At 35.7% G+C, this 23,432-nt stretch overlaps 1 protein-coding gene across 1 annotated transcript in view; it reads left to right on the forward strand.

Moving 5' to 3' along the window:
• RPGRIP1L (RPGRIP1 like) overlaps positions 1-23,432 on the forward strand; it is a gene marked incomplete at its 3' end in the record, with an annotated part of 96,779 nt that overhangs the window by 734 nt on the left and 72,613 nt on the right. The window contains exons 2-6 of the mRNA XM_082862796.1: positions 1,573-1,664; positions 3,634-3,778; positions 10,039-10,337; positions 13,592-13,694; positions 15,006-15,149. Coding sequence (XP_082718922.1) covers positions 1,580-1,664; positions 3,634-3,778; positions 10,039-10,337; positions 13,592-13,694; positions 15,006-15,149 — 776 coding nt within the window. The 5' untranslated portion in view covers positions 1,573-1,579. The remainder of the gene's footprint in view (positions 1-1,572; positions 1,665-3,633; positions 3,779-10,038; positions 10,338-13,591; positions 13,695-15,005; positions 15,150-23,432) is intronic.

Here is a 23,432-nt window from a genome sequence, read left to right on the forward strand (position 1 = left end):
AAAAGCCACCATAGCTCTATCATGGAAAAGTTATTTTCACAAGTGTCCTGTTGTTTAAACTTCTTGCTAATTTGGTTCCTAAATTGACCTCTCCTGTGGCAGTGTTTCCAAGAGAAGTAGATGATCTCCTAGGCATATGTCTGTTAGTTGTTTATGTCACAGTAAAAATGCACTGGTCTGAAATCTTTGATGAGCTATAATAAAAGTTATTAACCTTCTCTCTAAAAGATGATGCATGTATACATATGCATACAAGATTTTGGAAACCATCTCTGGCTCCACAGACCCTGAAGCCCCAAGGACTCCATTCATTCATTCATTCAACAACTATTTAGTGAATGCCAGCTATGCACCCAGCACTGTGCCAGGCTCTGAGAATACAGAGGTAAACGAGACAAATCAGCTTGCTACTCTCTCAGACTTTACATTCTAGGACCAATGTGCTAGAGATTGGGAACCTCTGCCTTAGGACATCTTCATTGGTTTTTTGCATTACTAAACATTGCATGGACCACTCACATCCGCATTTAAAACTAAGTTACTGTGATGCATCTCTGTAAAGAATAAAAACTGTAAAAATGCCAGAATTAGCTGGACAGCATGTATGTGGAGGTAGGAAGCCGTGGGACTTCCTAGGAGGTAGGGACCTAGGCCTCATGGCAACAAAGGATACTACAAAAACAAACCCAGCTGGTGAATTTATGAAACCTCTTTCACAAAACTTGGAACTACCCACTCCTTTATGCATCAAGCTGAAGATTAATATTCAAGTGATATGAACATCCCAGGCAAACGTGCTATATGCCTTTAATTTACCATCTCACTTACCTTTAAAATAACTCTGTGAGATAGGAATTGTTTTTTTCTTTTTTTAATTAAGGAACTGAAACTCAGCAAGATTAGGTGACTTGACCGGCCAGTAAGTAAGAGAAACAACCATTTGAATCAAGTTCCTGACTTGAGTTTTTTCCAAATACCTTCTTTCTTTGGGGAGCAGAGAAGGGGATAGAGGATGGAGAGGAGGTATTTCTTAAATTTGGAGGAGTTTGTTTTTGTTTCAGATAGAGGAAAAAGAAGAAGAGAAAAGGAAGAATGATAATCTTACCTCATTTCCTAAGCAAACGATAGGAAATATACTGTTGAAAGGACCACTGGCTCCATGATTGAATGTAGTATTACTTTTTTTTTTTTTTTTTTTTTTTTTTTTTGTGGTACGTGGGCCTCTCACTGTTGTGGCCTCTCCCGTTGCGGAGCACAGGCTCCGGATGCGCAGGCACAGCGGCCATGGCTCACGGGCCCAGCCGCTCCGCGGCATGTGGGATCTTCCCAGACTGGGGCACGAACCCGTGTCCCCTGCATCGGCAGGCGGACGCTCAACCACTGCGCCACCAGGGAAGCCCGAGTGTAGTATTACTTTTAAAATAGAAGCTTTCATCTTCTTCAAGCAGCACATGTGGGCAATAAGATGTCCATTAAAGTTCTAGTGCCTTATTCATTTTATTTGGTTCATTCCATTGCATAGTTAATGTTACAACTTGGAAAGATTTTATTTGAATTTTCTTTTCTCCACAGATACACAATGTCTGGTCCAACTGATGAGACTGCAGGAGACCTGCCTGTGAAAGATACAGGTCTAAATCTCTTTGGAATGGGAGGGTTACAAGGTACAGCCAGCTGTTATTTATTACCATTATGAACTTTGATCAGTAACTTCTTTACTTTTAATTTAAAGTATTTCTGATATTCGTACAAACAAAGCCATTTAAGTAACTATATAGTCTTGACTGGACTAAACAAGAAGATGGAGAATTTAGAACAACATATGGTATTTTACTGCATGCATCAATTATCAACAGCTCATAGAAAATGTAAAATCCCCCTCTGTTCTGATAAAGAATTGTTATAAATCATCTTCTTAAAATTCCACACATCAGTAGAAACGACACAGAGAGTACCAAGCCTCCAAACCAAATTGCCTGGTTTAAATCACATTCGCCATTAAAATGTTTCTTTCAGCTTAAATTTTATATGAGAGGAAATGCCATATTTAAACATTTTTGCCTTTCAAGTAGAATATCTCAAAATGGTTTGTTAGCCAAGTGATATTGACTTTGTTTTATCAAATTAATACACGTTAGAGGTTTTCTTTGTCCTTTTATCACTTAGTGGTTGCTATAGAGCTAAAAAGCACTTTCACACTGAGAAAGAAAAGGACTGCTTTAAGGAACAATATAGAGTGTAGAGCTGTGTTTTTGTTTGTGTGTACGGTGTGTCAGCCATTCTGTCATTCCATAACATTTGTCATTGAGAAGGCTGTGATGTAAAATATATTCCACTAAGGCTTCTTCATACACTTGTTAATCAAAACACTGCAAGTGGCCACCTTGAACTACCACAGAAAGGTGGTCAAAATATGGTTCATTGAAAAAGATAAATTTGACTATACAGCTTTTATTGTTAAAAGTAAAAAGAATGGGGGATGTGGGGATATATGTATTACGTATAGCTGATTCACTTTGTTATACAGCAGAAACTAACACAACATTGTAAAGCAATTGTACTCCAATAAAGATGTTTAAAAAAAAAAGTAAAAAATAAAAAACAAGAAAAATTTTAAAAAGTAAAAAGAATGTATAAGCTTTTTTTTTGCGGTATGCGGGCCTCTCACTGCTGTGGCCTCTCCCGTTGCGGAGCACAGGCTCTGGACGCGCAGGCTCAGCGGCCATGGCTTACGGGCCCAGCCGCTCCGCGGCGTGTGGGATATTCCCAGACCGGGGCACGAACCCATGTCCCCTGCGTCGGCAGGCGGACTCTCAACCACTGCACCACCAGGGAAGCCCTATAAGCTTTGCTTTAGATCTTTGATGGAGTATCAGGGATTAAAATACAAATAATTTTAAGTGTACAAGGCTATTTTTTAGTATTTGATACCCTAAGTTCAAGTCTTGCCCTCAGTAACCGCCTCATAGGGCTTTAATCTTTGTCCATTTGTTCCTTGTTTCTTTTGGAGGACTGTTGAAAATTGACCATCTTCACAGGAAAATAGCAAATTTAAGCATATGTAAAAAAATATATACACACCTGCTAAAAGGTGTAAAAGTTCTTTTAAAATATATGATAGCTTATAAATGATTTGTAAATGTTTTTGTTTGCTTGGTCTTACAGATTTTATTGTTTATTTTCTATAAGCCATAGCTCAGAAAAATATCTTAATCATATTGTTATTGTTATAACTCTTACCTTTGAAAAAAATACTTACAGATACTGACTTTTTCTTTAGTTTTTTCAACATTCAGCATATAGATTGAAAAGTCTTTATTGAATCAGAGTTGCATCTTTCATTCTTATTTGATGTAAGTTCCGTCTTACATTGTTATTTGAATACATTTTTTGAGTGGAAATGATTGTTGCTCAAATCCTTAATGTTGCATATAAAGTATTAACAGCAAAGATTTTTGTTCTTACCTCCTATCAGTGGCGTGAACAATGCTATAACATTTTCTAAAGCAGTCTTAATTGTAGGTCAAAAAAACCTGAGATGAGTGCATCAGAGATTATGTTAATATCAACAGTTATTGTGTTTAGAGGCTATTTTAAGTAATCCTCCTATTAATTACCTTGGCATTTTTGCAGAAACTTCAACAACACGGACAATGAAGTCTCGCCAGGCAGTGTCACGTATCAGTCGTGAGGAACTGGAAGACAGATTTTTGCGTTTGCATGATGAGAACATTTTACTTAAACAGCATGCCCGCAAGCAAGAGGATAAAATTAAAAGGTTATGATAAAAAGCTTTTAGCTTTTTTTCCTGACTCTGTAAAGTTTGGAGGATATGCTTTTCTATAAACTTAATTGAAAACCCCACCTTGAATCCTTTTTGGAGCAAGGAAGGTTATAAATCAGTACAGTTTTTAAAAATGGAAAATCTTACAAACTAGGATAATAAACCAAGAAGATTATGAGTGTTTATTATGTCTGAAGTTGCCATTTGAAAGAAAGAGCTAATAGCTATGAGTGCCATGAGTGTATCGTATCTCTAAATAACTTTTGCTTTAATATTTATAGTTTAATAAGCAAATGGCCAAAACATCTGTTTTCTAAACGTCTTGATTTTAAAATGAAAGTTTTAAAAAGTAATTAGCTACTCTAACTTGTTAGGATGCATGTTCCTTTAAGATTTGGGGTTTACTAATGAGAACATCACTATCTGGAACATACTTTACTTTGCTTGGATTAATCTAGAATCTGTATTTATTTCAAAGAATCTATTGTTTCTGAGGAAACAGGGTCACTTTTGTATGCAAAAAATTTCTGCAGGGATTATTTCTTAAGAGTAGATAGCTTTCATTCTTTCTTGTTCAGGAGCAGTGACTGTCTTCCGAATGTGTGGCATTAAAAGTTCATTCTCATTTGTGAGCATGAACAGATCTGTATTCACATTCATGTTCTAGGTTCAATGGAAAGGTGAGACAACGATTGAACAAAGAAGATAGGGGGTTTTTCTTCCGCTTGGAACTTAGCCTCTAAAGGAGTGATTCTAGTCAGTTTCTATTCTGTGGACTTTGTTTTAATGACCCACTGACCTGCTTTGTGCAGAGCTTTTACTTTGAGTTGGTTTTTGAGTCGTGATGATGGCTTTTTTCAAGACTCACTTGCCTGTTTCTTTTTCTGACCACTAACACAGCCGTCACCCTGTCTGAATGAGGCATTTAGTCTGTGACCGCTGAACAGTTTTTTTCCTTTGTAAACCTAATTGGTCAGTAAAAGAATTAAATTCACAGCCTTGACCTCGTTAGTAATTTGTCCTAGCCAGAAAATAGAAAACAACTTAATAATGAGCTATGTAGTTTAATGGAAAAAGGACTGGCCTAGGAGTCAAGTGATGTGCATGTGTTCTTTGTCTCTCTGCCACTCGCCTATGGTATGTTCAAGCCATTTAACCTCCAGGAATTTTATTTTACTCAGCCCTGAGGGTAGTGATCCAATGACCACTATGACCCAAAGCTCTAATTTCCTTCTCAGTTTCACACCACTGACATTACCTGGATACATGGATAAACTACCTTTAAATTTATCCTTAAGATATAATTAGAATCACTTACTTTAGTATGAATGTAGATTTGCTAAACCACCTTTCTAAAGAAGTACTCAAACTTTACCCGATCACTTATTTCATTAATATAAAATAATCAAATGAAAATTATTGCTATTACTGCACAAAAAGATGCAATCTTACCTTTCTTGGCAAAGTTTACTTGCATATCTTTGAAGGAATTTTAAGCCTCTCTATGGATATGCTCTTCTTGCCTTAAAAATTGGAGTGGTTTGTTTCTCTCTAGATGATGACTGCTTTTTCATATTAAATCTTATTTTTTTGCTTCAAACTTTTTTTTTAACATCTTTATTGAAGTATAATTGCTTTACAATGGTGTGTTAGTTTCTGCTGTATAAAAAAGTGAATCAGCTATACATATACGTATATCCCCATATCTCCTCTCTCTTGCATCACCCTCCCTATCCCACCCCTCTAGGTGGTCACAAAGCACCGAGCTGATCTCCCTGTGCTATGTGGCTGCTTCCCACTAGCTATCTATTTTACATTTGGTAGTGTATATATGTCCATGCCACTCTCTCACTTCATCCCACCATACCCTTCCCCCTCCCCATGTCCTCAAGTCCATTCTCTACCTCTGCGTCTTTATTCCTGTTCTGCCCCTAGGTACTTCAAAACCATTTTTTGTTTTTAGATTCCATATATATGTGTTAGCATATGGCATTTGTTTTTCCCTTTCTGTCTTACTTCACTCTGTATGACAGACTCTAGGTGCATCCACCGCACTACAAACAACTCAATTTCATTTCTTTTTATGGCTGAGTAATATTCCATTGTATATATGTGCCACATCTTCTTCATCCATTCATCTGTCGACGGACACTTAGGTTGCTTCCATGTCCTGGCTATTGTAAGTAGAGCTGCAATGAACATTCTGGTACATGACTCTTTTTGAATTATGGTTTTCTCAGGGTATATGCCCATAGTGGGATTGCTGGATCGTATGGTAGTTCTATTTTTAGTTTTTTAAGGAACCTCCATGCTGTTCTCCATAGTGGCTGTATCAATTTACATTCCCACCAACAGTGCAAGAGGGTTCCTTTTTCTCCACACCCTCTCCAGCATTTATTGTTTGTAAATTTTTTGATGATGGCCATTCTGACTGGTGTGAGGTGATACCTCATTGTAGTTTTGATTTGCATTTCTCTAATGATTATTGATGTTGAGCATCCTTTCATGTGTTTCTTGGCAATCTGTATATCTTCTTTGGAGAAATGTCTGTTTAGCTCTTCTGCCCATTTTTGGATTGGGCTGTTTGTTTTTTTGATGTTGAGCTGCATGAGCTGCTTGTAAATTTTGGAGATTAATCCTTTGTCAGTTGCTTCATTTGCAAATATTTTCTCCCATTCTGAGGATTGTCCTTTCATCTTTTTTATGTTTTCCTTTGCTGTGCAAAAGTTTTTAAGTTTCATTAGATCCCATTCATTTATTTTTGTTTTTATTTCCATTTCTCTAGGAGATGGGTCAAAAAGGATCTAGCTGTGATTTATGTCATAGAGTGTCCTTCCTATGTTTTCCTCTAAGAGTTTTATAGTATCTGGCCTTACATTTAGGTCTTTAATCCATTTTGAGTTTATTTTTGTGTATGGTGTTAGGGAGTGTTCTAATTTCATTCTTTTACATGTAGCTGTCCAGTTTTCCCAGCACCATTTATAGAAGAGGCTGTCATTTCTCCATTGTATATTCTTGCCTCCTTCATCAAAAATAAGGTGACCATATGTGCGTGGGTTGATCTCTGGACTTTCTATCCTGTTCCATTGATCTATATTTCTGTTTTTGTGCCAGTACCATACTGTCTTGATTACTGTAGCTTTGTAGTATAGTCTGAAGTCCAGGAGCCTGATTCCTTCTCCATTTTTCTTTCTCAAGATTGCTTTGGCTATTCGGGGTCTCTTGTGTTTCCATGCAAATTGTGAAGTTTTTTGTTCTAGTTCTGTGAAGAATGCCATTGGTAATTTGATAGGGATTGCATTGAATCTGTATATTGCTTTGGGTAGTAGAGTCATTTTCACAGTGTTGATTCTTCCAATCCAAGGACATGGTATATCTCTCCATCTGTTTGTATCATCTTTAATTTCTTTCGTCAGTGTCTTATAGTTTTCTGCATACAGGTCTTTTGTCTCCTTAGGTAGGTTTATTCCTAGGTATTTTATTCTTTTTGTTGCAACGGTAATGGTAGTGTCTCCTTAATTTCTCTTTCAGATTTTTCATCATTAGTGTATAGGAATACAAGAGATTGCTGTGCGTTAATTTTGTATACTGCTACTTTACCAGATTCATTGATTAGCTCTAGTAGTTTTCTAGTGGCATCTTTAGGATTCTCTATGTATAGTATCATGTCATCTGCAAACAGTGACAGTTTAATTCTTCTTTTCCGATTTGGATTCCTTTTATTTCTTTTTCTTCTCTGATTGCCGTGGCTAAAACTTCCAAAACTTCTTGAATAATAATGGTGAGAGTGGACAGCCTTATCTTGTTCCTGGTCTTAGAGGAAATGGTTTCAGTTTTTCACCATTGAGGATGATGTTGGTAGTGGGTTTGTCATATATGGCCTTTATTATGTTGAGGTAAGTTCCCTCTATGCCTGCCTTCTGGAGGGTTTTTATCATAAATGGGTGTTGAGTTTTGTCAAAAGCTTTTTCTGCATCTATTGAGATGATCATATGGTTTTTATCCTTCAATTTGCTAATATGGTGTATCACATTGATTGATTTGCGTATATTGAAGACTCCTTGCATTCCTGGGATAAACCCCACTTGATCATGGTGTATGATCCTTTTAATGTGCTGTTGGATTCTTTTTGCTAGTATTTTGTTGAGGATTTTTGCATCTGTGTTCATCAGTGATATTGGCCTATAGTTTTCTTTCTTTGTGACATCTTTGTCTGGTTTTGGTATCAGGGTGGAGCTGGCCTTGTAGAATGAGTTTGGGAGTGTTCCTCCCTCTGCTATATTTTGGAAGAGTTGAGGATAGGTGTTAGCTCTTCTCTAAATGTTTGATAGAATTTGCCTATGAAGCCATCTCGTCCTGGGCTTTTGTTTGTTGGAAGATTTTTAATCACAGTCTCAATTTCAATGCTTGTGATTTGTCTGTTTATATTCTCTATTTCTTCCTGGTTCAGTCTCAGAAGGTTGTGCTTTTCTGAGAATTTGTCCATTTCTTCCAGGTTGTCCATTTTATTGGCATATAATTACTTGTAGTAATCTCTCATGATGCTTTGTATTTCTGCAGTGTCAGTTGTTACTTCTCCTTTTTCATTTCTAATTCTATTGATTTGAGTCTTCTCCCTTTTTTTTTCGATGAGTCTGGCTAATGGTTTATCAATTTTGTTTATCTTCTCAAAGAATCAGCTTTTAGTTTTATTGATCTTTGCTTAAATCTATGTCTTTCTTTTGAATGTAATCTCTATCCGTGTGAAAGTCTTTGTGTAAAAGAAGATTCAGATATTTAGGTTGACATCTCATTTAAATGGCTCCCATCTTTCTATGGATAAGCCGTTTGGTGGGGCTCAGAGTCCTAAAGGGCTAGGTAGAGTGTGTGGCTCTGTTGGGCTACGATACCTGCCCAGATTCCTCAATGATATATCCTTCTCTGGATTAGGTGGAAAAGGAACTAATCCATTGATTACTTTACTAGGGTGTTTGTGGTACTCTTGGATCTTGGTTTTTATTATCCTATATCCTTTATAAAGCATGTTTAATGGATGTGCCTCAAGGGAAAAAGAAAACAATCTTAACTGATTATGTTATGCATAGCTTTCCCCTGATGCTGCGTGCTGTAGGCCGAGTAGCCAGAAGTGTAGATAGACATGTATTACTACTGCTTTTACTGAGGACTCTGCTTAGGGCAAAAAAAGGTTGTTCTGTGACATCCCAAAGCTATTAAGGGTTTTTTTTATTTCACTTTTGTTCTCCTAAGTAAAAGCTTCTGTCCATAACCATGCTAAAATAAAGCAAACCCCCGTTTAAAGAAAAATGAAGTGTGTTTTTATTTTCAATCTCCTGTCTGGGTCTTTATAAAAATAGATTCACTATAAACTAGAATCAGCTATTGAAGATGTGCGACCAATTTTGTAAAGTCTTGAACTTGTGTCTCTCATCAAAGCCACCTTTTCTTTCTTGTACTGCCAAGATTTTTCCATTCACTGTCAAGCATGTTTTCCGTACGTGTATATTACATCACCCCCATGTGCCCTTTCTGTCTTTTGTTCTGTCTAACCAGTTTTTATCAAAACTTAAAAGAATCAAAGGTATAAACTCCTGAGATGTCAAAAGCACAATGTATGTCTAAATTTAAAAGTACCATTGAAATAATACTTTCTGTACCTAATTAAGTTCTACCATTAAACAGGCATGTTTCTTGAGCACTAAGCAACATTTAATGGTGCATTTGGGTTTCTTTTGAATTTTTCATTGGGCTTTTAATATGTATGTATCTATGCATTTTAACATTTTTATATTTGTAATATGTCTTAATCCTAGAGAAACTGAAAACAATACATCACCTAAATGCTGCATAGTCTTAATACAATTTTGCAAAGTTTTAACTTACTGTGGCTTGCAGATATAACCCACCATATCCACAATCTGTAGCTACATTTAAGTGCATACAGCATTCCTACATAAGGTCATGCGTTAAAAATTGCATTTGAGGAACATATGGAGTAAATATGTGTCCTCTCTTTACTAACCTTAAATGATAAGCCTTAGGAAACTGTTATTTGTCAGTGCTATAAAGCAGATTGTTGCCCAGTGGTTTCAATTATCATCAAAGGATTCTTCACAGGCAGTAATAGTTACATCAAAACCTGAAATTTATTATTCAGGTTCTGCACTGAAGTCTTCACAGTGATTATGTTCCTTTCAACAGAATGCATTTTATGCTGACTTCTCACATTCCTTTTCATCTTTTTATTATTTCCCTAGAATGGCCACCAAGTTAATACGGCTAGTTAATGACAAGAAAAGATATGAATGGGTTGGTGGCGGCCCCAAGCGGCTGGGAAGAGATGTGGAAATGGAAGAAATGATTGAGCGGCTGCAAGAGAAAGTTCATGAGCTTGAAAGACAAAATGAAGTCCTCAAAAACAGACTAATTTCAACCAAACAGCAACTTCAGATCCAGGGTCACAGGCAAACTCCATACAGTTATGTGCAATCTCGTGTTAACACTGGGCGTAGAAAAGTGAATGAAAATGCAGGCTTACAGGAATGCCCCAGGAAAGGTAAAATAAAGTTTACATTAAATCCTAAATTTAAGTTAATAACTTGTTTTACACACACATACGTACATACACACAGAGTTTTATTTCTGTACTATTCATGTTTTTGAGTGTCTTTAGAAAGAGAGAAATCATTTTTTGACTTTTTGATAAAATCATATTAACATGAAGATCATTTTATATAAGAATCACTAGATCATGCTCAAATTTGTCTAATAAAACATTTACATTTGTCTAGTAAAACTATTCCTCCTAACTAATAAAAGAAGCGTGTATGAAACTACATCAATTACGGGTTTAGTTTAGTTTGAGTTGGTTTTTTATATTATGGATGGAAATCACATTGACTCAGGCAAATAGAGAAACCACTAATTTGCTCATATGGTCACACTGTTGTTCTGAAGGATCACACTTAGGTTCTTCATCCAAAGGCCTTCTATAAATTTTACAGAATTGTTTAAATCTTCCTCATTGTGTGGAGGCAGCTTGACAGTGGAGTGTGCACATAACTAGGGGTTTAAAAAGTTGGGTTCTTGCTCCTCTGCTTACTGTCTGGTGACCTTGGACAAGTCTTCTAATCATTCTGAAGTTGAGTTTTCTTTACACATAAAATAAAAGGATTTAAGCAAGCGACCATAAAGGTCTCTTCCATCTTCAAAAAATGATCATTGGTCAATCACTCTTCTCATCTTGAAAATGAATCACCTAAAACCTACCCAGCTTACAGAGCAATTCAATTGAATATAGAAGACTCAATACTGTAGACAGAACCTAAGTATTTCTAATGAAAATTCCCCATTCCCTCCACCCACAGACAAACTTTATTTATAATGAAGCAAAAAGTCAATAAATATTTTAAGGAATACTTTTTTCATTTCAACTACGAGGGAAGGAAATCGAATTTTAGTTCTAGTTCATCTTTGTTTGGAACGTGCTCCACTTAAAGACCAAACATTTTTAGGGAAATAAAAAAATCATGTAAAACTTTCAATTCATTGAGGGAACAAAAAACACCATCTGAACAGAAAAAGAGAAAAATTTGTTCTATTTTTCTCTCCAAGCCAAAATGTTAACACTATATATTCCCTAGACAGAGTTCCTTTGAAGTCAGTAAGGCCTCCATAGTAGGCAGGAGGCAGCTCCAGGATAAAAGAGCTTGGCTACTCCTAGCTATGTGAGATTAGCAGTAGACTTTGAATATAACCAAAGTAATCATAATGAATTATAAATCAAAAATACGTTCTGCTGCTAATTAACTTTTTATGTGGAAGAGAGCACTTGACTTCCCAGAGCCTCATTTTCCGCATCTGTAAAATGGAATGATAACACCAGGTTAGAAGAAAGGTCAGGAGATGGGAGGTCCACAACAATATATTTTACCTTTAAATAGTCATTTATCCTCTCTGAACCTTAGTTTTGTCATCTGTGACTACAGTTGGGCAAGATGATCCCTGTGGTCTGCAAGGTCTTTTATGCTAAATAAAAACGATGCCCAAATATTAGATTAACATGGCAAGCTAATCTAGTACTATGAATTGTTGTTTAAATAGAAGAGTTTGATGGAAGTTTCTCCTTGTAGAAGAGCCACAGAATAGAAGGGCCTTTAAAATGTTACATAGATTAATTTCTCCTTGTATTTACACTGTTAGTAATTCAGAACTTTTTCACTGTTTGCTACAGAATCTAGGACATAGAAGTTGCACAAAGGATTAAATAGTAATGAATACTTTCCTAACTTCTTTCTGTGTAAACCTGAGGCATCATTATCAAGATCGCTACCTTAGTAGCCTTAATAGACTCTTCAAGACCGCCTTTGAGGCTGGGACTTAGACCAGAGTTGTCAGAAATACCACAGCCTGAGGGGCTGGGCAAGAACCCTGACCCTCTTGGGCCACAAGCAGTCTTACCCCCCAAAGCTGCTGTACAAATATTATCGTTTCCTATTTGTACCTTGTCAGGATAAAGGATAGAAAGTACTGGCTTAAGGTGTGATCAGTGTAGTGTAAAAACAATTCTTATTGTGAAGAACCAGTAGAAAGATTATAAAGTGTATACGTTTTAAATATAGCCATTGGAAAATCACCATGAGACTGTAAGTTTTAAGATATGTTTTGAGTATAAGTGGGGTTTTTTTTTAAGTTCTAGTAGTAATGTTTAGTTTTTCCTTGATTTATGTAGGAAAAGCTTAAGAATTAGTATTACTGCCAAAATAATATAATTGGCAAATTTTAACACAGTAAACTATTGTAATGTTTTAGGCAGGGCCTGTTCCATTCTTTACGCTGGATTACAGCAATAAATGTTGAAAGTTTTGGAAATAGCAAATGATAGTTCCATTTTTCCTAATTAAAATTCTCATTTTTAAAAAGTAAACTTTTATAAGGAGAATGAGTTTTTTCTGTACCTTTATGTCTGGAACTATTCTCCATTTTAAAAATCTAAATTATTTGTCATACTTCATTTACCTAAAACTAATAGCCTAATTATTCTATAAGTGTAAAGTAACTCCTATAATTAAAAGAATGTCTCCTTTTTAACAATGGGGCCAGGCTTGTAAAACTTATTGTAATTTACAATATTTACAAAATTATTGTAAATTACAAAAATTGTAATTATTTTTATAAGAAAAACTATATTTAAGTGCAGCAGCAAAATGTTTCATTTAAAGGAATCCTATTGATGATCTCGTCTCAAATTACGTTTGTTTAAATATGGATTTTCTTATTGAGGTAGAATAAATGAAAGTACAGGAAACATTTTGACTTAACGCTCACAGTATCTGTGAATCACACAAATGAAGATAAGGTTCAAAATGTAAGGTCAAGGGGTATGAATGAGTAATTTAAAAATCAAAAAACCTTTATCAAAAATACTCAAAAAAAATCACGGTTTTGAAAACTTTTTCCTTCATACCTCAGTTTATATTGTAAAGACCTGTTAAAATTTTGGTTCTTTCAGCATTTACTTTGGAAGTTCTAAATCTAAGTTGAATAAAACTATTTCTGGGTAATTTGGTTTCCATAGTAGAATTTGTTAAATGAGCAATACTTGTTGCTGTGTTTTATTTAATGCCAACTGGTGGCTGAGATCTAACAGTTCCTTTGGCAATGTATGTCTGATTCTCTGTACTATGGAGCACATATCTCTCAGTACTTAAGAGACTTTATTGTATTGCATATTTCCTTACGATAGCAAGTCAAGGGTCCTTCTTTTCTAAATAACTTCACTAATTAATAATCTTATTAATTTATTTTTAGGTATTAAATTCCAAGATACAGATGTAGCAGAAACTCTGCAACCCATGCCTACAAAACATGGCAACATTTTACTCGAAGAAGCCAGAGGAGAAATAAGAAATTTGTATGTATTCTTTTTGTGATCATTTTAGAACACTGTATATTGATCATGTCTTTTTTGATCCCTCCCTTGCCCTTATTTTAAACAAAATTGGTTTGTGTACAAATAATTTGCTCCATTAAAATACAGCTAGATCTGTGAGGTAAGAACAGATATTATATAACATCTTTCCAGTACAATGAGGTAAATGAAAAACTTAACCAGTTGCCTCAGTGGAAGCATTTAGAGAAGAGTCCTCTTTATTATAATTTCCCCCTCAATGGAATGGCATAAAGCCCAGTCATTTAGAATAGTGTAAGCTTCAGAGGCAACATTTTCATTCTCAGAAGAATTACAGGTAGTTTTTTTGGTTTTTCAGGGTTTTTTAGATCATGAATTAATTAGCCTTTCTGTGGTTTAAAAAAAGAAAAAAGAATTGGAGGGAGTGGCTTAAAAGTTTGGAGCTATCAAATACATATGGATTTCAGATTTTGTTTCATGCTGATTCTATGGTACCGCATTCTTCATCATACTGTGGTTTCAAAAAAGTTACTTCTGCCACGTTTAACTTACTTTTCCAGTTAATCAAAGCCTCATGGTGATCTCAGTGTCTGTAAGTCACACAAATGAAGATAAGGCCTTCACCTGGATCATCATAAAGTAACAATTCTGAATGAGGAGAGAAAGCAGGAGACAAAGAGTATCATACTTTAGATAGCTGCTTAAGAATAATATTGGCTTAAATTTTTACTTTTGAATATTTTAAATACCAGTTACAGTAATGATTGCCTGTGAAAGAATAAAACTAAAAGACTAGACCTAACCTTGTTTCCTGTTAGTCAGTGGAAAAGCAAGGGTTCAGACCAGTCCTGAGGCTTGGTACACTGGGATGCTGCCAGACATGGTAGAGATAAAATATAAAGCAGAGACCACTAAGTTATGGTTTGCAAACTTCTTGCCTTCTCTCTATGAAGTGTTAATTTGGGTGGTGTAGGCAGGTGTGCATATGAAAGAACAAAGGCACATAAATTATCTGAAGAAGACCAGATCACAGAGTATTTAGTAGGTGACCAATAAATACTGCATTGAATTGAACCACAGTCCAGTCCGTTGCCTAGGACATTATCTTATATAAAGCAATACCTTGAATTCTTCCATATGTACTTCCAAATCATCACATTTAATCTGCTACTATTTCACTATGTGCCAGGGCATTTAAGCTAAAAATTTTAACTTTTGCTTGCCCTTTACTATGAAGCACTTTCTTTGTACTGCTCTTATATACTGCAGATTTTCCCTCAAGCTGCAAATTCTTGTAAAGATTCTTTATTTCAGAGAAAATGTTATTCAGTCACAGAGAGGCCAGATAGAAGAGTTAGAGCACTTGGCTGAGATCCTGAAAACTCAGTTGAGGAGAAAAGAAAATGAAATTGAGTTATCTCTTCTTCAGCTTCGAGAACAGCAGGCTACAGATCAAAGGTATGTTAAAACAGAAATATCACTTTGATAAGGTCAAAATTAGTTTAAAATACTTTATCATGTGCCATAGAAGGATAAGCCTAGTCTATTTAAAAATCATGTTTTTACTTAACATTCTTCATATAAGCCAGCTCTAGACCTACTAACTGCTATCAACAACTCAAGTCTAAGGGCATTTTTCCCTAACCTACTCTGCCTCATCTTGTTTCCTCTGCTCATTTACCAAGCGGGTAGGAAGTTCTGATACCATTTGATTGTACCTACCAAAAAAATATGTGTGACAAGGACTCAGCTGTTGGCATACCTTGTGAATAAGCCCAACCTTATTTAAGTGTTTTTCCCAGCCTTAAAAGGTAGTAAATTCCATAATACAGTACCCATTTTTTTCATCCCATAAAGATGTTACCTCTCCTAATATTCAAAGTTTGCATCGAATTCTGCTGATCGTCATGGGTGACAGTGGGGCCCTTCAGTAGTCTCCTTGCTGCCTCTTCATTTTTGATGTTTGATAATATATAGTATTTCCTTTTCCGTCCTCCTTTGTCATTTGTTGGTTCCTAATACCTCTTCCCTCATTTTGTGCTTCCACGTTGTGCTTCCAACAAGATTTTATCTTTTTACCATATTCTTCCTTGAATTATTTTCTTCCTTTATGGCCCTTTTCTTTTTGTTTGGAACAAGCATACTCAAAGGTACAGAGAGTGGTATATTGAAATCTCATGTACTCATCTTTCAACTTTAACAATTATCAACATGCTAACCAATCTTGTTTCATCTATCCCTTCACCTTCATTTTCTTTAATTAATTAGCCCCTGCCAAATATCATGTCATCACACCTGTAAATACTTCAGTATATATTGCTGTCTGATAAGGAATTTTTTTTATGTAATCACCATGCCATTATCACACCTAACAAAATTAACAGCAGTTCCTTCATACCATCTAATAACTAGTTTATATTCAAACTTCTGTAACGATGACTTCCTGCTGTTTGAATTGGAATCCAAATGAGCTCTACACATTGCATATGATTGTTATATCTTTTGTCTCTTTTATTTCTCTCTTAATTTTTTTTTTTTTTTTTTTTTTTTTTGCGGTACGCGGGCCTCTCACCGTTGTGGCCTCTCCTGTTGCGGAGCACAAGCTCCAGACGCGCAGGCTCAGCGGCCATGGCTCACGGGCCTAGCCGCTCCTTGGCATGTGGGATCTTCCCAGACCGGGGCACAAACCCGTGTCCCCTGCATCGGCAGGCGGACTCTCAACCACTGTGCCACCAGGGAAGCCCTCTCTTAATATATTTTTAAACCAGACCTAGATCCTCTATTTGTTTTTCCCTTACCAAGTGTGATATCATACTTATGTGAGTAGGTTCTCATTTAGAAAAACCAAGTATGATTGTCCACTTTTTCATTTCAGAATCAGAGTTTACTTCTTCTTTCACAAACAAACCTTACATAGTTATATTTGAAAAAGCTAAGATGCATAATAGAAGACTTGTTTTAAAAAAATAAAGTGGGCCAAAAATATATGAAAAGCTTTTTATTTCAAATATTTAAAAGGTTAATATTATCTCTACTAATTTGTGTTCCTAAAAAGTTATGTGTAAAATTAAATTTTGTAATGAAATTCTATATGTTTAGTGACATTAATATACCCTTCTAAGTGCAGGGCAAAAGAAAAATGAATATTTTTGAGAATTATATTTGTAATAGGGAATGTAATTTGAACCCTGGCTTTGAACCAGGGTTTTAAATACCTGGGAGTTATCCACGTTCCCCCTAAGAATAGACCTAGCCTTCTTGGAAAACCAATAAATGGTTCCTCGTGAGGAACAGTGCTGAAGACCCCAAAACTGAATATGGTGATCTTAATAAATTGCCAACAGCCATATTTAAAATATTATCTGAATATAAAAATTCTGCATTAGGCCAAGCCCAAGCTTGGAGCCCATTCCTCAACAGCTGAGTACAAGGTTATCAGACTACTTTCTCTGTTATATTTCTTAAATTCCCAAAGAGTAAGATCGACCCTGTGTTGGCTGTTCCTTCTTCCAAAGGAATATGATCATCTAAGAACTAGAGTGTTGTGTTAATTGAAAGGGAAATCCAAAAGTCCTTCAGTCCTAGGACTAGAACAGCCGAAGAACTAGAGTCATAGATGGGTCTGCATATTTTCTAGTATAAGGTATTTTCAGCAGAAGACATCAGCATATACACGTAGAAGAGTTTACCTTAAAAACTAAACTAAGGCTAACCTTAGGGGATTATGTTATTCACTCCATAGCAGTCTATTTTTTGTCACATCAAGAATTAGAAGCAGAGACAAAATAAGTATTATTAAAGAAGCTTTTGTTGCAGAGGCCAAATAATGAAAGCAATTTGTACCCTACCTTACAGTTTTATAAAATTGAAAATTATTGGTTATTTGCTTAGAAGGAAGGGTACCTATGGTGAATAACATTGTTTCTTGAAATACAGTTGTTGAAAACTGAAGAAATGACTTCAAATAAGGGTCTTCAAGTCTTTTTTTTTTCTTATATGTTTACACATAGCTCAAAATTTTATGTGTAACAGAAATTTTTTTGAGACTAATGGAAAACTGTTGAAAAATGTTGGGGAGAATATAAAACTTGGTATAATTTACTGTAGAGAAAAATCACAAAATGGAAAACATATTTAAACTTCTCTTTCATGGATACATTATTTCAGATTTGAAATTCTAGAAGTCTGATCTGAATGTTGGACTCCTTGTTCTCAAACATGAACCTAACGTAGTTGTAATCTTCAGAGTGCGGTGCTTGATATTTATGGCAAAGAGCCTTTTCATAGAATATTACAGAAACTCTTCGTAGTATGTGTTTAATAGACCAGTTTGGTTTGGCATCAGCTTGACATAAACTTTTGGTTATCCAAAGCCCTTAATTGCTTTGAAGTAAAAGCCCAGTGCTGCTCTTTTTTATTAAAATCATGTCTTTTCCTGTTATTGTGGTCTATTTTGGAAGACTGAGTTGTGATTTTTGCATATGTTCTACATAATGCCTCATTAGCAAAAAATCTTGTATCATTTACAAGTAGCCTGAATGTCTGTGTTGTTTTGAACAAAAATCCATATTAAAATTTAAACAATATAAAAATGCACATTTTCTGCTTATGAAAAAGGCCATCTTAAATTAACTGCAAAGCAGTAACCAGTGAACACATGTACATGAACATTAAAATCAGGATGATTTTACCTTTTACTGACTTTTTCAACTCCAAAAATATTTATACTCTTACCAAATGTGTAACTAGTTTGTACTAAGTGTTTTTTTAAGTAAATGTTAGGGTGTTTACCTTCTTAATTAGAAATCATGTAAGTGCCGTAATGTCCCAGTGGAGGAAATTTAACCCGTAAATATTTCAGACACTGACTTGCCCCCTTCCCTTTGGTTGACAGCACACTGTCAAGTCATAAAACACAGAGGCCTTTTGCAGCCGCACAGTATACAAAGCAGCTTGGCTTTAGGGGCTCCATCTTTCCAGCTGTGCACAGACGTGGATTACTTCCTGGCACTCAAAATTCTTCCCCAGCTTTTCATTTTGAAAAATGGCAAACCTACAGCAAAGTTGTAAGAATAGTAGTGTGAACACACATACCTTTCACCCCTTGGCATGTTTGTGAATGACACAGCCTGTTCTGCATTCTGCCCACTCAGGCACAGGCCCATTCCCCTCCCTCCCCCTCTCTCCCTCTCTCTCTCTCTCAGAGTTAGGTGCATATATCATGTCACCCTCTCTACATTTCTAAGTACCTTTTAGGAACAAGGACATCTTCCTACATAACCACAGTACAGCTATCACACATTCAGGACGTTTCACAATGAATGCAACGGTAGTATCATCTAAATACACAGTCCATATTAAAATTTCCCAATTGTCCCAATAAGGGCCTTTATAGCTGTTTTTTTAATTGCTATTTTTGTTTTTTCTTTTATTAATTAATTAATTTATTTATTTTTGGCTACATTGGGTCTTCATTGCTGCACACAGGCTCTCTCTAGCTGCGACAAGCGGGGGCCACTCCTCTCTGCGGTGTGCGGGCCTCTCATCGCAGTGGCCTCTCCCGTTGTGAAGCATGGTCACCAGGTGCGCAGGCTTCAGTAGTTGTGACACACGGGCCTAGTTGCTCCGCCGCACGTGCTCGAACCTGTGTCCCCTGCACTGGCAGGCAGATTCCCAACCACTGCACCACCAGGAAAGCCCTGTTTTGTTTTTCTTTGTTTTAATCCCATATCCAGTCAAGTGTCATGTATTGTATTTAATTGTCATGACTTTTAGGTTTCCCTTATTCTAGAGTGGTTCTCCAGTCTTTTCCAGCCCATTGATGATAGTTGTTTGCAGAATGCCCCTCAATTTGGATTTGTCTGATTGCCCAGCCCCCTAATTTAGAGGGCACATCTGGCTCTTGGATAGAAGGGTAACTGGGGCAAGGGATAACCATGCAGACATTACTATTATACAGGGAGGTAATCTGTCATTTTTTTTTTTAATCTGTCATTTTTTAAAAATATATCCAACAAGTTCCTACTGTTGTTTTGAATACCTTAAAATTTGCCTAATGAAAAGTTATCACACTCAAATACTATGTCTTTTATCCCCAAGTTTTTTATTATTAATGTTATCTAAGTTTTTTTGTGATAGCTGCTTGGCATGTTTCCCAAGCACTTTATTTAAACCACAGAAATTATCAAAATTAATAGTAACTAGTGTGTTAGTGTGGATGTGAGAGTGGAGAGAAAGCTAAAACTTAGGAACATCTCAGAGAAAGGAAGCAACTTACAAGAGTAGGAAGAATTTCTCTCTTTAGACCTGGATCTCTCCCATAAGAACTCTGGCCAGATTCTTTACTTCTCTAAGCCTCATTTAGCTACCTTAACTGTGACATGAAGAGGTTGAAATGAGTAAGTGGTTCCTACCTTTTAAAACCAGATGCTTTTATCCCCAGAGACCTTGGTATTCTGAAAGATTTTGCCTCCTAAGTAAGCAGTGTGTATTAATTTAATAAATCTGGTTTTTTTTCATCCAAGACCTGTATCATGCTAATCATTGCTTCTGATAATTGTGAAATAGCCTGTATTATTGCACCGATTTGCTATAATTCTATCCAAAAGTAAAAACAATATAAAACCTTTAGTTCGCTTTTACAGCTTAATTGCCAGTGAGTCTACATTTCTCATTGGGCTTTTTGATATTTTTAATATAATTCTCAAATTCCCATTACTAGTCAGAATCCATTAAACTTGATCTTCAAAATGGCCCCTTAAGAAGATGAGCCAGGATTTGGGTTCTTCCTGTCCCCAACCAGTCCTTGGGAATGCTCCTTCCATTTTCAGAAGAGTTTATGTACATGTAGAGAGATTATGTACATGTAGAAAGCTCTACATAACTGTCCCCCTCCATTCCTTGCACGTGTTTAAGAATAAGAAAATATTGAGTTCTGATTTACATTTTGACCCAACACCACAAGAAAGATACAATCCAGAGGCAAATAAACATACACATACAAACGTTTTCCTTTATGCAATCTTAAATCAGGGAGCATTATTTTCAACTGACTTTGCTCAGTTTTGAGCAAAGTCATTACCTTTCAAATAGACTTTACTTGGCTATTTTAGTGAAGCTTATTCCATTTAATTCACTAGCAACCTCATATAATTCTATTCATAAGTGATACCTTATTGTTATCTGTGTATCCCTAATAAGAGCTATGAATGACCTACACTTCTCTCAACGATATACTTAGAGAGTCTGCCACTGTTCCCCCCAAAAAAAAAAAAAGCGTAGAGTTTTTTTAATCCTAAGATTGTTTTCAACCTTATCCCCCAAAGTTAGTTACCCTAAAACTGTTACTCAAAAAGAACCTCTTCGTTCTACCTCATAAATATCTTACCTAACAACTTTTGTATTCTAAAACCTTCCCTTCTAAATGGTGTTAAAGTACTATATTACAACATTTTTTGCCTCAAAAAAATCAAGAAGCTTTTTTTAGCATTCATAATCCTTACTGCAGCAAAGAATGAAATGTTGATGGGGGTTGCGGCAGGGAGGAATTGTGTGCCTGGGAAATGAAGTATTAGAAACTTTCACTGGAGCAAAGATTTTGGCTTCTTAAGCTTTCATATTAGACTATACATTACATAGCACCACTGAAAGTTTTTCCTTCTTCAGTATATCTGAGGTTTTAAGTTTCTGGATTTATTATGGCACCCAGTAGCAAAGCTGGAGTCAAGTGTTTTCAAGGCTTCCATTAGAAATTCCTCTTTCAGAGTTTATTGCTTGACTGTTTCAAATTATATGAGAGAAACTTGGCACATAGGTTTTTGAGCTGGATTACTTTTTTTCAAGATAAAATCTAATTTATTTCAGTTTGTTTTTAATCTTAGAGATGGGCCAACAGCTCTTCTCATAGTTTTAGAAGATTTGAGCATAATTCTAAATAATGTCTGTTAAAAAAAGGAAAAGAAAAAAAAACACATTTTCCAACTTAATTTTTTATAGTGTTTTTCAAAATCCTTGTTGAAAAATATGAGAAATTTGTTTTTACAAAGCACTTAATTAGTATGCTTGATATCCCTTTACAGATCATTTCACCATGTGTAATGCAGCATGTATGAATTGGTACATGACCATCAGAGTTCATCTGAATGTTTTTACTGTGCATTGTTCTTTCTGTTCGAATGTCATCATCCTGAAGATTTGATGTTCCCTTCATAGTGCATGGAACAGGGCAGGAAAATACTATGTGGAGGTCACATAAAATATTGCTCATAAAATTAGCCCTGTCTCTTCTTCAGAGGCCTGAGGCCTTCCTTCACATGCAGAGAGGTCTAGGACAGGCCACTTAGCAATGACTCTAGCTCCCTCTTGCCTCCAACATCCTTCTCACTTTTCTGTGACAGCTCCTTCCCTCTTCCTCTCTCACGTGCACCCTTGTTGTTTTACCATATTTCATCTGTGTAAAAATGTTGATTGGCAGGTTTCAGATGATTTTTCATTGCACACCTTCCTGAAGACCAGGCCACATTCATCACAATGTTGCTTTTAACTTTTATGTACTTTATGTCATTGACTCTGCACTTTCAGCTTAACAGCATTGTTGCCATCAAAAATATCCCATCATAATAATGACTATTATGTATAGAAGCCCTAAAACTGACACTTTAAAATAATTGTTAAAGACTTGCAGGTGTTGTGTCATCCCAAAATAGGTGTACTCTCTAGCGAACTGACTTTTTATTTAAAGTACCGCATTGTTATTGCTCTTTTATAAATACTACTTCTGTTGTATCTGTGCCCACTCTTTGGGCATCATTAGTATAAAATACTAAGTCAATATTCTGAAAAGTTTAAACTCCGAGGACTTTAGGAAAATACTCAAGAAAGCATCCACCAATTAGACCACTGAAAGTTTTTGCAACTTACTGGCCTTTGCCTTACAAAGAAAATTAAAAATTAAAACCTGCTGTTTCTATGACCCTATGTGACTGAAAGGCTTGTTGGGCTTAATTTTTTGTTAATGTCATCAAGTAATAGTTACTATTCAAACATATCTCATGTATATATCTTTTTGAAAATACTAACATGCTTAAAAACAAGTAAAATAAAATATCAGGTACAGCTGAAAACGTAAGAAGAGGTTTGAAATTACTTGAATAGTATTCTAACCTTTTGTATCAATAAATGTCACTCACTGTTGAGCAGTCAAACCAAGTAATTCTGGGGAAAACAGGTAAGTTCTATTTTGACTAATAAATATGAAAAAATATGAATATTTTCTTGAGATCTATTCAAAATATATTTTCCCTTCATCTTATTTTTTTTTTCTTAGTGAGTAAAAATAATACTGAGGGGAATATTGGTGAGTGTACTGTTGAATGTGTGCTCAGTACTACTAGATAACATGTTTTAGACACATAATTATTTTAACATTGTGTTAAGACTGTACCTGGGCAAGACCCAGGTTCTTGGACTTGTTTATCTTCTGTGTGAGGACAACTAACTGTTCGATGCCAAAATACAATGAACTTTCAAATATCAAAGAGGAAAATTAAGCATTTCAGGTCCTCAGCTGGTTTACAGATGTGTGAGCTTTGTAGTCCATTTTCTGGTTCCAGTAGGGCGTTGTGACAATTTTTCCAATATGTGTATACTAGATAAGTTTTGGAAGTAAAATTACTTACTTTAAATACTGAAATAATTTTCCGAACTTAAATTTTTTATGTTTATTTTTCTTAGAAAATGAAG

The sequence above is a fragment of the Leucopleurus acutus genome (assembly GCF_964270905.1).
Source record: "Leucopleurus acutus genome assembly, chromosome: 20".
Lineage (NCBI taxonomy): Eukaryota > Metazoa > Chordata > Mammalia > Artiodactyla > Delphinidae > Leucopleurus > Leucopleurus acutus.